Here is a 15,265-nt window from a genome sequence, read left to right on the forward strand (position 1 = left end):
TTCTGAGGGTGTGGGGTGGGTGTTGGTTGTTGCAGCTGAGAAAGTATCTAATCTCCATACAAAATCCCAGAATTATTAACGATTCATCCCTTGTCAAGTCGGGTGAGACGAGGCTGGTTGCAATGTGTGCATCTATAGGCCATCGCGCTTTGACGGCAACAGTTACTCACTCACTCAGTGAGGAAATCATGCGTTATGCCGCGTAAGAATTTCTGCATGAAGCGTGACGCCATATAGACGTCAAATTACAAGTTTCACATGTGTTGATCACGTGTGTTTGCTTGGAATCTCTGAAAACATAATTGAAATGAATAAATGGAGTTTAACCAAATCCTTTTTCATCATATCTACTGGCATAGGATGCACCCTATAAATGTAAATCCTAATGTAAACTGCCGGACAAAAGAAAGTATACTCTCGTGACTGATGGTGTCTAAAATGAACTGAACAAGATATGGTTATTCGGTGATGTATTTAATACTGTCGATATTACAAGTATCATATATCAATGAGTATCTCCCGACAGGTGACGTGCACATGACGTCTAACGGATCATGGGGGTAGCAATTTCACAGCAGACAGTAATGGGAAGAGTGGACCGTGAATTTTCAAGTGTAAACGTTCTACTGCCCGGCAGGTCTACGCCAGTATCTCAGTGTATGTATCCACATTACTCTACTTACCCCCAGAGTTCTTGCCAGACAACTGCAAAAGTAAAAAGACATAAGTGTCATTCATTCAATATACCAAACAAAAACGTAACTTTATGTAAGTAGGTTACCGCCTCCGCCTAGTGCTAGATTGCCGTGTAATTTAAAGAAAACGTTAAAAGATGTTACTTGTTGTTACCCAGCAAGGACTGGCCGACTCGGAGTTAGTATACTGTCTCTGAGTGGGTTGTTCATCTTAAACTGCGGCATGGTATCTCAGTGGGGTGGCATTATAAAATCGGCATTAGTCCGGACTAGTACAATCAGTCTCTCTCTCTCTCTCTCTCTCTCTCTCTCTCTCTCTCTCACACACACACACACACACACACACACAGACTCACACCGCACACACACACACGTGCAAGCACGTGGCTAAATAAGTATCAGTAGTCATGTCACACGGGCTCGAATCTCATTCGATGTGTTTGGAGATGGACTTGAGCACAAAAACACATCTTTACTTATTCTGAGTTAACGTTGATTATACGTTTGTCAGTAAATTTCTATTCTATTGAGACATACCCTGGACTCTCTCGCTACCATATCGTTATGAGCCCTATGACACAACGCTAGAATGAGCAGTCCAATCAAATTACTCCCATGAGCGAGAACAGTTCTGTGCAATGTTAGAGATAGACGTGAATGTATATATAATGGAGATACACTACTTAGTGGAGGGGACCCGTGAAGATCCGGGGTAGAATTGGTCTTCAGCAATCCATGCTTGCCATAAGAGGCGACTATGCTTGTCGTAAAAGGCGACTAACGGGATGTAGTCTTCATATCCCAATTGCGTGGATCGATGCTCACGATGTCATTCACTGGATTCTCTGATACAGACTTAATTATTTTCAGACCGCCTTCATATAGCTTGAATATTGCTGAGTGGGGCGTTAAACAACAAACAAACAAAAAAACAAACAAAGCTTAATCGAGGATGAACATGCATATGGTACGGAGGTAAAACAAGCATATAGATTGATACCTCGTTATTCCAGATCCCATAAATCCTGAATCCCCATTTTTCGAACGAACGCTGATATATAATGAATGGAACATTACTACTGTAACATACCTTCCCCGCGATTCGTGAATTACTGGTAAACGCTCTGTCCGTATGAACGGGGGTTCCCTTTAGTCGGGTTCATGTTTTCAGAAAACACATCATTCAAATTAAAAATAGTTTTACCTCTGATGATTGTTGGTTGACATATATAAGTTTCTGTTATTAAATTAATAATCCAAGACCAAGTCAGCTTAGGTTCCAAGGGACATACCATCTTATCCCTGTTTTCCCATGGGTATTCCGGAGTATTTCTGTGTGCGGCGTTAAACAACAATAAACATAATAAATTGGCTGACTGGTGATTTTTTTAACCTTTTGGCTAGGTGAGACACGAAACAATTCAAACGTTGATAGTTGAGAATGTCTTTTTCGGGGGCGTGAGTGAGTATGGTTTTACGCCGCAGTGAGCAACGTTCCAGCAATGTCGCGGCGGGTACACTCAGAAAGTATTCGGTTTGGTTTGTTGTTTAACGCCGCACTCAGCAATATTCCAGCTATATGACGGCGGTCTGTAAATAATCGAGTCTGGACCAGACAATCCAGTGATTAATATCATGAGCATCGATCCACGCAATTGGGATCGATGACATGCATCAACCAAGTCAGCGAGCCTGACCATCCGATCCCGTTAGTCGCCTTGTACGACAAACATAGTCACCTTTTACGGCAAGCATGGGTTGCTGAAGACCTATTCTACCCCGGAATCTTCACGGGTCAGAAAGTATTCGGACTTAACACATTGTACCAATGCATTCGTCACCACTCGCCCCTTTCCGTAACCTGACGCTATTCGGCTTGACCCGGAATAACAAGAGCTGATCACGAATGTGTACCAATGTTGGGAACCGCATCTTGCTCTATCGCGCCTAAATCTGAAGAGAACGATAAGATAACTATATTATTCACTAAACCCTTTAATTCCGGTTCGACCTGATAATGTTTCTATGTTTGTCAGCACCATTCCCGTGTGATTCATTAAAGTGGTAAACGTCTAAGACCTGCATCACTTCGGGCTTTCCCCCTCATCAAGCTGATATAACTGAAATACTGTTCAAAGCGGCGTTAAACCACTCACGCACTCATTCACTCACACAACGGTCGTATTGTTTGTTTATATTAATATTTTACTGAAATTATAAATCAAGTTCATATAGCAAGCATGATTGGGTTGGATCACAGAAGTATTTAAAACACATGTTTGACGTCATTCTATTGTTTAAACGCTCCATTATTATTCAGGAATGGAGAGTTGCTTGTCAACTGTACATTATCTTGAAGCAGCATTTGAATTTTTCAAATATTTTCAACTACAGAAACTTTTGTCAAAGTGTAAAAGTAGGGATGAGTTTTAAGTAGGGGAATATCCTCGTAACTCTCATTTCCTTAAAAATAATGGGCCTCGGACCCTGCGGGGCCTCTGCTCCATTATTTTTAAGAAATGGAGAGTTACTCGGACATTCCCCTCTACGTAACTACTAATCTATGCCAACTTCATGCTCTTGGGGATGGATATGGGGAACTATCGGAAATCAATCGGCTCGTCTCATTCCAATACGACCTCGGCCTGCACTGTTAAGAATGCATGTTGGGGCGTATTTCGTGGACCACACACAATTACGGTGCTCGTGAACTTAATAAAACTTTTCAAATTGTTTCCATTTGTACTGTACTATATACATACATACATGCATGCATGCATACATACATACATACATACATACATACATACATACATACATCGTAAAATGGCGGTTGTTACGAGGTCAAGATGCCCTTTCTAGTACGTAATATCCGATGTGTCTGTTGGTATAATACCTCACAAAAGAGGTATTATGCTCCTCAAAATGGTGCTGATGTCTAGATGTTGTAATTAGCGCTATGTGTAACCATGGACCTAGATGAGACGTTGACATCATTGTTTTTGTTTTGTTGTTGTTGTGATCGATTTTATGACACACCGTCGGGATACGATGAACCGCAGTGAACCAAGTCACCAAACCTGCCCATCCGATCCATCAAGTCTCTTACGACAAGGGGCGGTGGGGTAGTCTAGTGGTTAAAGCGTTCGCTTGTCACGCCGAAGACCTGGGTTCGATTCCATGGGTACAATGTGTGAAGCCCATTTCTGGTGTCCCCCGCCTTCATGTTGCTGGAACATTGCTAACAGCGGCGTAAAACCATACTCACTCACTCACTCACTCGTACGACCAGTATAGGTTGCTGGGGACCTATTCTAACCCAAGGGGTATGTGGTCATTGCTAGAATGATATTAATGGAAAACTTAAGTAAGCACACAAACGAAATGGGAGTTGAATAACTGGAACCATTCTGCTAGAACTGCCGCCTTGTTCGTGTCCACTCCAAGTCTTGCAAGATGGTTCACGAAGAGTGAACGCGGACAATGAAAGTAAGCATGGCTGAACAGTCGGTGAAATCAAGACTGGGTCTACTTTCCACCTGACTGGATTACCTGTAATTACCCAGTGTGTACTGAATATACCGTAGTTCATAACGGATTCACCCCATAGACGCCACAGGCGCGTATATATGTAGACATTTAAATGATCCCGCTAACGAAATACGATGGATGGCAGAAACGTTTGGAGCCTACGATGGATGGAGTTGGTTGCTAATTATTTTTCAATATTAACCCCATCCATCTTCCCGAGGCAAGCGTGTCCACTAGCTTTTTTCATAGCCTAGTTTCTTCATCTTCCCGAGGCAAGCGTGCCCACTAGCCTATATGAAAGCTTAGTTTCTACATCTTCCCGAGGCAAGCGTGTCCACTGGTCTATATCAAAGCCTATAGTTTCTACATCTTCCCGAGGCAAGCGTGTCCACTAGTCTATATCAAAGCCTAGTTTCTACGAGACTTTGATAAAAAAGGCAAGTGGACGCTCTTGCCTCGGGAAGATGTACCCCATCATGCCCAGTTCATTCCTCAGAATGTTCTCAACTCTCTCATGAGATATACATATACTGTATTGGCTGTGTGACGTGTGGTGAGTCGTCGACCATCCATGGTCACATCATGTACATTATGTTCAGCTGTGGCAGTTGAAGGTCTACCTGGGCTTAGATCTCCACAACCCATCTCTGAACAATGACACACCCGTGAAGATCCGGGTTAGAATAGGTCTCTTTAGCAATCCATGCTTTCCGAAAGAGACGACTATGCTTGTCGTAAGAGGCGACTAACGGGATCGGGTTGTCAGGCTCGCTGACTTGGTTGATGCATGACATCGTATCCCAATTGCGTAGATCGATGCTTATGATGTCAATCACTGGATTCGATTAATTACAGACCGCAGTATATTGCTGAGTAACGACTGTATTTTTTGCCGACCCCCCACCCCAACCCTCACCCATTTTAATGTAACATTTTTTCATGCACCTCCCCCAACCCTGATATATGAGATTGACCTAGGTGGCGCTAGGACACCAACAAGAAGAAGATAACTCCTGTCATGTGTTTCTCTGGATACCAGCGCTAAGAACAAATTATCTGTAATTCCTCGTAGCTTGTATGCCATTCTCTGAAACTAGCGTCTACTAGGGTAAATACGGTAACATGTATCTTGTGTTCCCAGTCGTGAGGACAGTAAACAGGCGGAGACTTGTAAACCACACTGCTGTGTCACCAACACACTTCCAACTTCCCTTCTTTGTGCCCTACGACGCCCGAAATAACATTTTTGAATATTTAGTTTTGATACAAATGAAATTCTATTCAGATGATAATACATGCAAAATGCAGGTATACGAAACGTTATTTAAAGATGCTTGTTACATGTGTTTGAACAGAGACCATATATCGGTAAATGGTCTCTGGTTTGAAATATGTATAGATCTTTAGTCGAAATAACTGCTCGCTTGTGGTACACGTGTATTAAATATTCTTGAGCGTGACACTGTGTTTGAAACGAGGACTGGGGGACACGGATGGCCCAGTGGTCTAAGGCGCCGCGATTCGCTGAGTTGCGTCCCTTGGACACGCCAGAAACCTATGATTGTGGGTTCGAATCCCGGTTCGCCCCGATTATGTTTCTAGGTTTGTCAGCACCATACCCGTGCTCGTGGGTTTCACTTCTGTCTTTCCTCCCACATTAACTCACTCACCCACTCACTGAAACGAGGACTGAATTCATTCCAGTGAACGAGGATTTAAAGGGGGATCGCGCACTCTAAGAACACCATGATGTTCAAACACCATTCTGGTTTTCTGTTACCTCCGATTTCATGATGTAGACTACCTAGTTGACTCTCTAACAGTCCCTGAACCATATTATTTCCCCTTCTGCCCAGCAATTACTGTAATGCTATAGGCCTAAATGAAGCAAGGCTAGATTTCCACTGATTCGGAATCTCCCATCTCACAGAGGCTCCTTTTCAGTTTAAAGGGAGTTGTTTGTTTCTATGAAAATTATATATTTTTAGAGGTTTAGTCTAGACATTTAATTACTCATTACCTCATAGACCCATAAATGATTTTTTTGTCCTAATTTTAAAGGCAAAGCACTGTTTTAATTACACTGTTTACAGTGGCAGAGAGTGAAAATAGGCTCCAGCCGTGGATCATCGTCCCCCTTTAACTCGTAATTGATAATGTCTTTGTCTCTTTAATCGGCGTGTTATATAATACAAACGATATGGGGACTTGCTGCTAGCTTCAGTTGTCGGGGTGAGTTATTGAGTGAGTGAGTTATTGAGTGAGTGAGTGAGTGGGTGAGGTTTTGGTCTATTTTTAGCTTTATCCCCACCATAACACGTCCGGCGACATCAATAATGGGCTTTACATATTGTTTCCATGTGGAAAATGGAGTCATGATCTGTTGTTGTTTTTGTTGTTGTTGTTTAACGCCGCACTCTATGCTATATGACGGCGGTCTGTAAATAATCGGGTCTGGACCAGACAATCCAGTAACTGAATACATGAACATCGATCCACGCAACTGGAATCGATGACATGCATCAACCAAGTCAGCGAGCCTGACCACCCGATCCCGTTAGTCGCCTCTTACGACAAGCATAGTCGCCTTTTACGGCAAGCATGGGTTGCTGAAGACCTATTCTACCCCGGATCTTCACGGGCCAGTCATGATCTGTGCCGTCACTTTCACCCACCGTAAAAGCTCTGGTTAATGAACAAAGTGACATAGTTTTCGTCGCGTTTAGTAATATTCAAGCAAAAGAATGGGGGACATTTGAAAAGGGTTCCACAAACTGTACCCATGGGAATCTGACCCCGGCCTTAGGCGTGAATAGCGAACGCTTTAATCATTGGATTACCCCCATCGTCCCTTAATGAACACATAGAGCCTGACCACCCGATCCCTTAAGTTGTTTATATGCAATAATGTAAAAAATGGAATGCGTTTCGTCAAATACAGTTGAAGCTTAAAATAAATATATTTTAGTCATTAGGTCTTGCAGCTCACATGGGCCCAATTACCCAAATGTTAAGACTATTGTTTCTTACATACTTTAATATAAACTTAAAACAGTTTAAGAGCTAATATCGTTTTGTGCAACCGGGCCCTAGGATCCGACATTTACACGCACGCACGCACGCACGCACGCACGCACGCACGCACGCACGCACGCACGCACGCACGCACGAACGCACACATGACACACGCACACTCGCTCACTCACAAATGATATTCCTCCGCACCAGTCAGTATTCAATCCAGAAATGTGTAATCCGGGCGACGAAACATGACAATAGTATAGGTAAGCTGTTAATTAAGTTAACACTAGCTACACTACCAACCCAAGTTCATCCCACTTCAGAAATCCTCTCCGTCTCGGGTACTTGATGTGAAATATCGCCATGTTGAAGATTCTTCTTCCAGTCTCCTCTTGGTTCTAGTCTTCCCTCGCCCAGTATCTTGTCCTGGGTCGCATCTCCAAAGTCAATATCCTTTGTTTTCCCACTGATAGACACTGAACATATTCAACAATCAATAGCATGCATTATACTCTAAAATGTACGACAAGGCAAAAGGTGAGCAGGGCTCACTTATACCCCCGACTATTCCAACATATTTCTAAGATCAAAACATAAAAAGCAACATTTTCTCAGAAAATCCGCTAATCGAAAGCAAACTTTGCACTGCACCTCTCCTATTGGCATAGAAACTGGAAAAGAATCCATGAAGTAGTTTTCAAGTTATAGGTCGCATTAACGTTGAAATTAACAAAGTTCTAAGTTCTAAACATGAAAAAAATCATATTTCTTTCAGAAAATACACATATCAAAATCAAACTTTGCACTGCAACTCTCCTATTAGTACAAAAAGTGTTCCTTAACTTTTCATGGAAAAGAATCCATGAAGCAGTTCTCAAATTATTGGTTACACGAATGTTTCAAAAAGGTCAAAATGTGAAAAATAGCTGTATGCATCACCCCATCACTACCCCACACATCTGTAACACCCATCCCATCACTACCCCACACATCTATAACACCCATCCCATCACTACCCTACACATCTATAACACCCATCACTACCCTACACATCTATAACACCCATCCCATCACTACCCTACACATCCATAACACCCATCCCATCACTACCCTACACATCCATAACACCCATCCCATCACTACCCTACACATCTGTAACACCCATCCCATCACTACCCTACACATCCATAACACCCATCCCATCACTACCACATACATCTATAACACCCATCCCATCACTACCCCACACATCTATAACACCCATCCCATCACTACCCCACACATCTATAACACCCATCCCATCACTACCCTACACATCCTGAACACCAATCCCATCACTACCCTACACATCTATAACACCCATCCCATCACTACCCTACACATCTATAACACCCATCCCATCACTACCACATACATATATAACACCCATCCCATCACTACCCTACACATCCATAACACCCATCCCATCACTACCACATACATCTATAACACCCATCCCATCACTACCCTACACATCTATAAAACCCATCCCATCACTACCCCACACATCTATAACACCCATCAATACCCTACACATCTATAACACCCATCACTACCCCACACATCTATAACACCCATCACTACCCCACACATCTATAACACCCACCCCATCACTACCCTACACATCTATAACACCCATCACTACCCTACACATCTATAACACCCATCCCATCACTACCCCACACATCTATAACACCCACCCCATCACTACCCCACACATCTATAACACCCATCACTACCCCACACATCTATAACACCCACCCCATCACTACCCTACACATCTATAACACCCATCACTACCCTACACATCTATAACACCCATCCCATCACTACCCTACACATCTTTAACACCCATCACTACCCTACACATCTACAACACCCATCACTACCCTACACATCTATAACACCCATCCCATCACTACCCTACACATCTTTAACACCCATCACTACCCTACACATCTACAACACCCATCACTACCCTACACATCTATAACACCCATCCCATCACTACTCTTCACATCTTTAACACCCATCACTACCCTACACATCTACAACACCCATCACTACCCTACACATCTACAACACCCATCACTACCCCACACATCTATAACATCCATCACTACCCTACACATCTATAACACCCACCCCATCACTACCCTACACATGTATAACATCCATCACTACCCTACACATCTACAACACCCATCCCATCACTACCCCACACATCTATAACATCCATCACTACCCTACACATCTATAACACCCCATCCCATCACTACCCCACACATCTATAACACCCACCCAATCGCTGCCCAACACATCCATAACACCCATCACTACCCTACACATCTATATAACCCACCACATCACTACCCAACACCTATATATCACGCGCCCCATCACTATCTCACACATATATATCACCCACCCCATCACTACCCGCCACATCTATAACATCACACTACCACACACCAGGAAGTAGACCCAACAGTACCTGCGCTCTCCCCTATGACGAGTCCGCGACAGTTTGGCAATACAAGAACATCTGTGCCGAGTGCACTTGTCCCTCGATATACCACATCAAAGTGATCTATCCCCATGTGATACACTGCTACCCCAACCAGTTTCCAGGCTGCCCGCCCCTCATTTGTACACAACAGATCGATAAAAAGCTATAAAACCTGCCCGTGGTTCTACCTAATTATTTCTGGCCAGTTAAACATTTAATATTTTTTTAGGCGTCTGATTTGTGGATACTTCCTCATAAAAACACTGCATGGCAACGTCAAGCCACGAATCATTCGCAGTGTTGGTAGCCAACCATTGTTTCGTGCTGAGGCAAACTGGACGTAATTATGCCCGGTTGTTGGACTCATTAGTAAACTAATAACTATATCTTGATGTCAGGCACGATACAAGTACATTACTATGGACAGAAAGCTGGATATGTAATGTTCTGAATCAATCTTGTTTGGGCGGAATTATTGACTGGGATGAAATGTACATTGATTTGATAACGGTAAAACAAATATGGATAAACGGGCGAATGTAAAGCTGTTGATTACTTAAAACTTTGGTGTACATGTATTTAATATTTAACTATCCATGCATGTTCATGTACTGCCGCGGTTAATGTTCGCGGACAGCTCATCACATCCCAATTGCGTTGATAGATGCTCATGATGTCAATCACTGGATTGTCTGGTCGACAAAAACACACCACCCACCCGCATCCCAATTGTGTGGATAGATGCTCATGATGTCAATCACTGGATTGTCTGGTCGAGTCTCGATGGTTTACAGACCGTAGTCATGTAGCCGGACTATTGCTGAATACGGCGATAAACAACAAACAAACAGCTACGTTAACAGCACATTACTTGAACTGCCACCGGCACTTACCCATATGACACATCATGGTACTACACAATGATATTGACGGTCAAATGTAACGTGTTGTGTGGTAAATGCTGTCTCAAACCTTGAATATGATCACATCTCTACTTACGTTGCACCTTTATCAGTCTGTGTACAATAAAGCCAGTGTTGATTCTGTTGTTAGCCATTGTACTTACCAATAATCACGAAGGCTTCTTTCAATAAGTCACCATAATCCTCATATTGTTACTAGGCGTTAATCCATAATCTCAGCCCCCGTGTCCGAATCACGGACACGCACAAAGCGGGACAAAGCACACAGTCCCTACCCCCACGGGCCGTAGGCTTCACCCCCAGGCAGTCAGGCACACGTTTGGAATGTCCAGATTCAATCCGTCACAGTATTTCCTTCACCATACACGAACATTAGGTGTTTTCGTCTTTCCATTCATCACCCTAGACACCCTTTTTATGTTTGTTTTTTTCATTTGACCAACTGACCACATATGACCAGTTGCGACGTGTAAATATCCCGACTGTAAATGTTCAGAGAGCACATACTGTACGTATCCGTTGCAATTGAAAGGAACAAACCACTTGTCATTTCACTGTCATGCGAACTGGGTAACACTGCCACTCATACCAAGCACAGTGATACTCCACTGATTGATAACCATTTGATTAAGTGGGTGAGATAGGTAAATAAGGCCCGTTACCTAGTCTCGTGCAAGTATTCACAGCCATCGCCTCGAGTTCGTGTTGTGTATTACTGCTTGTACATTTCACTTCTCTTACAGTCAAACCGATCTGCAATGAACAACAAAGCTGTCAATCACGACCAATACCGTTTCGCAACCGACATAGAATAAGAGCTATAACACACAAGCGACAATCAAAACGTTTGCTAATACAAATCATACAAACGTGATATATAAAAAAAAGTTATTGAATTTTGCGACCGTCCATTTCAATACCATCGATATGTGAATGGCAAATGTCAAATAATTTCCAACATTTATGTTTGTCCAACTGTAGTCACGTGACCTTAGAACTAATCGGTAATCCGATAATCTCGTTTTCTTTACTTCTAGTGTCGCCTTCTATAATAACTCACGGTATGGCAGTCGGCTATCACTGTTTATGTCATAAACGTTTTTATGAAAGCATAGGTACGCGCACCGACCCTTGACTAAAGCAGAGCGCCGTGACACAAAGGGTTGCTGGTAGTCAAGTCATTATTGCGGTATTTAGCCGTTCCCCACTCCGTAGAAACGTTCTCTTTTATCTGACATTCAAAGAATAGATTGCCCATGGAAGGCAAATATGCAGTGTCTGATATGTTTATGTTGTTGTTTGTTCGAACACATCGGAGTGTTGTTAGATGACCCCTTGTTGAAAGTCTCGTCATTTATTGGAGATTGCGAGTCCACTGTTTGTACGTGGATCGATTTTATGGTTCTGCCTTATTTATTGGCCTTTGTTATTGGTAACTGAAACTAACAAAATAAGTACCGATAGCATTATGTTTTCTATTTTATTTGCGTTTGTAAACAGTTATGTATTTTCTTGTAAAACACTGTATGTGTGTTAAAAGACAGAAAGTTGTATACCAGTTCAGAAAGGCTTATATAGCGAATAATACACCATGAACCATTACCAGCAGCAGCAGCAGCATCTGCAATATCAACATCAGCAGCACCATTGTCGTCGTCAATATATATGAATATGATAAAAGTAACAATGAAGATATTCCTAATACTGCCACTACTGATAATGATGATGATGTTGACGATGATGGTGGTGGTGGGCATGATGATGGCGACTACGACGACGACGACGATTATGATGTTGATAATGATTACCGTGATGAGCCAGAAGAATCATCCTCCCTAAAACAGTGGCCAATCTCCTTTCTTTAATGGCGAATATCACGAAATGGAGATAAAATCCACTGAATATTTGACTATGTAATGAAATGCACGTTTGCATGTATGACCTGTATGAACGATTTCGGTTTTAGCCGTGAAAGAAAATATCCGACACCAGTCAGTAACACTGTGGCGAGTCCACCTGCTGTAGATGCATTGGTTGGGCATTTATAACTGATAAGAACACTCTCAAGTACGCACTGGTTTAAATCCGTTTGACGTAAACTTTCTTAAAAATAGTTTGGGATTTGAAAAATGAGAAGCAGATTGAAAAGAAAGGTCTTTCACGTCGCACGGTAGAAACAGGCGCGTCAGGGGATATCTATCAGGCTGTAGCAAGCGATAAGGTAGAAACGTTTGTTAGATAAGCTTTCGTCCACACACTTGGTTCACTTCAACGACATTGTCTTCAGTGAGGGATATTAAGCGGTTTAGGGAAATGTGATTATATATATTAGAGAGGCACAAGCTATGGGGATAGGGCTCAACTTGTTTGTCAGATCTAAAGAGCTTAAACGGAAAGTAATACTGAACTGTCGGGTAAAAGAAAGTATACACTTGAAAATTGGATTGGCCCACAACATTACAAATGTTGCTATACTGAAAACAGTCGGGGAAACAGTGCAATACATAACCATCGAATTACCATATCTTGTTTGTTTCATTATAGTATACTTTCATTTGCCCGACAAGTTATTTCGAGATTTGATCAATATTTTACATACGGACTCTTATAAGTTATTTTGACGTAATATCAACTTACTTCGTGTTTTTGTTTATTAATGAAATAACAGTTATTGTTGTTGAGGTGGGAAAAAGACAATTCATGTACAACAGGGAATAATTATTAGTGAATAATGATCTCACAATGAAATGGTGAAGGGAAACACAGCAATATGTAACAGCAACTTTATCAATGTGTCACAGAAGCTACGTGAATACGTCCGAGTAACTATATCACTAAGTCACAGCAACTATGTCACTAAGTCACAGCAACTATGTCACTAAGTCACAGCAACTGTCGATGTGTCACAGCAGCTATGTGGATATGCCACAGCAGTTTTTTGGATATGTCACGGCAGATATGTAACAGTAGCTTTTGTGAATATTTCACAGCAGCTATGTAAAAATATCACAGCAGCTATGTGGATATGTGACAGCAGCTATGTGGATATGCCACAGCAGCTATGTGGATGTCACAGTAGCTATGTGGATATGTCACATCAGCTATGTGGATATGTCACAGCAGCTATGTGGATATGTCACAGCAGCTATGTGGATATGCCACAGCAGCTATGTGGATATGTCACAGCAGCTATGTGGATATGTCACAGCAGCTTTTTTAACCGTGACATTGCCACAGCAACAATGGGTTAGACGAAAATGACCAGCGTGATAATGACTTAAATGTTGTTGTTACTCACTCTCCGCTGCTGTAGTTATTCATAAACACCCAAATGCAACTGAAACAAGACTACTGACCAGATGTTAATCATCAATCTTATTTTAGGAATATGTAACCCAATAAATCCTATTTTATGAATATGTAACCCAATAAATCCTTTCCACTCAAATTTCCAGCATTGGTGTCCGTGTCAGCGACCACTCGGGTCCACTCGGCATATTCCGCTACCTACAAACCTCGGACAGCAGTGGAGTGATGGTTTTGCATGAAATAACTAAAAATATTGCGACGTCAGATCCCGCCACATATAGGTCCTATTACACGACATTCCTTTTTCAAATGTTAAAACCCGCTAGTCTGTAATTATCAGAAACAGGTACACACTTTGATTTAAAGACAAAAGCAAACGGAAAACAATTTGAAAAGTTGTTGCTGGTAGTCAAGTCATTATTCCGGTATTTAGCCGTCTCCCACTCCGTAGAAACTTTGTCTTTTATCTGACATTCAAAGAATAGATTGCCCATGGAAGGCAAATATGCAGTGTCTGATATGTTTATGTTGTTGTTTGTTCGAACACATCGGAGTGTTGTTAGATGACCCCGTGTTGAAAGTCTCGTCATTTATTGGAGATTGCGAGTCCACTGTTTGTACGTGGATTGATTTTATGGTTCTGCCTTATTTATTGGCCTTTGTTATTGGTAATTGAAACTTACAAAATAAGTACCGATAGCATTATGTTTTCTATTTTATTTGCGTTTGTAAACAGTTATGTATTTTCTTGTACAACACTGTATGTGTGTTAAAAGACAGAAAGTTGTATACCAGTTCAGAAAGGCTTATATATAGTGAATAACACACCATGAACCATCACCATCATCAGCAGCAGCATCATCACCATCAACATCAGCAGCACCATTGTCGTCGTCAATATATATGAATATGATAAAAGTAACAATGAAGATATTCCTAATACTGCCACTACTGATAATGATGATTTCGGTACCGGCCGGGACCACTCAGCTTATTCCGCTACCTGCAATACCTCGGACAGCAGTGGAGTGATGGTTTTGCATGAAATAACTAATAATATTGCGACGTCAGATCCCGCCACATATAGGTCCTATAACACGACATTCCTTTTTCAAATGTTAAAACCCGTTAGTCTGTACTTATCAGAAACAGGTACACACTTTGATTTAAAGACAAAAGCAAACGGAAAACAATTTGAAAAGTCATGCGATAGTCACGTGCACGAAATTAGTCCCACT

The 15,265-nt window shown here is 41.9% G+C and overlaps 1 protein-coding gene across 2 annotated transcripts in view; it reads right to left on the minus strand.

Moving 5' to 3' along the window:
• LOC124115061 overlaps positions 1-11,432 on the minus strand; it is a 43,530-nt gene extending 32,098 nt beyond the window's left edge. For both annotated transcript variants that reach the window (XM_046475895.2, XM_046475894.2), the window contains exons 1-3: positions 10,862-11,432; positions 7,551-7,723; positions 684-705 (exon numbers count right to left, since the gene is read on the minus strand). In XM_046475895.2, coding sequence (XP_046331851.2) covers positions 684-705; positions 7,551-7,612 — 84 coding nt within the window. In that variant the 5' untranslated portion in view covers positions 7,613-7,723; positions 10,862-11,432. The remainder of the gene's footprint in view (positions 1-683; positions 706-7,550; positions 7,724-10,861) is intronic.
• Positions 11,433-15,265: the final 3,833 nt, after the last annotated feature.

Source organism: Haliotis rufescens, unplaced genomic scaffold, assembly GCF_023055435.1.
Source record: "Haliotis rufescens isolate VD_foot unplaced genomic scaffold, xgHalRufe1.0.p SCAF_6, whole genome shotgun sequence".
Lineage (NCBI taxonomy): Eukaryota > Metazoa > Mollusca > Gastropoda > Lepetellida > Haliotidae > Haliotis > Haliotis rufescens.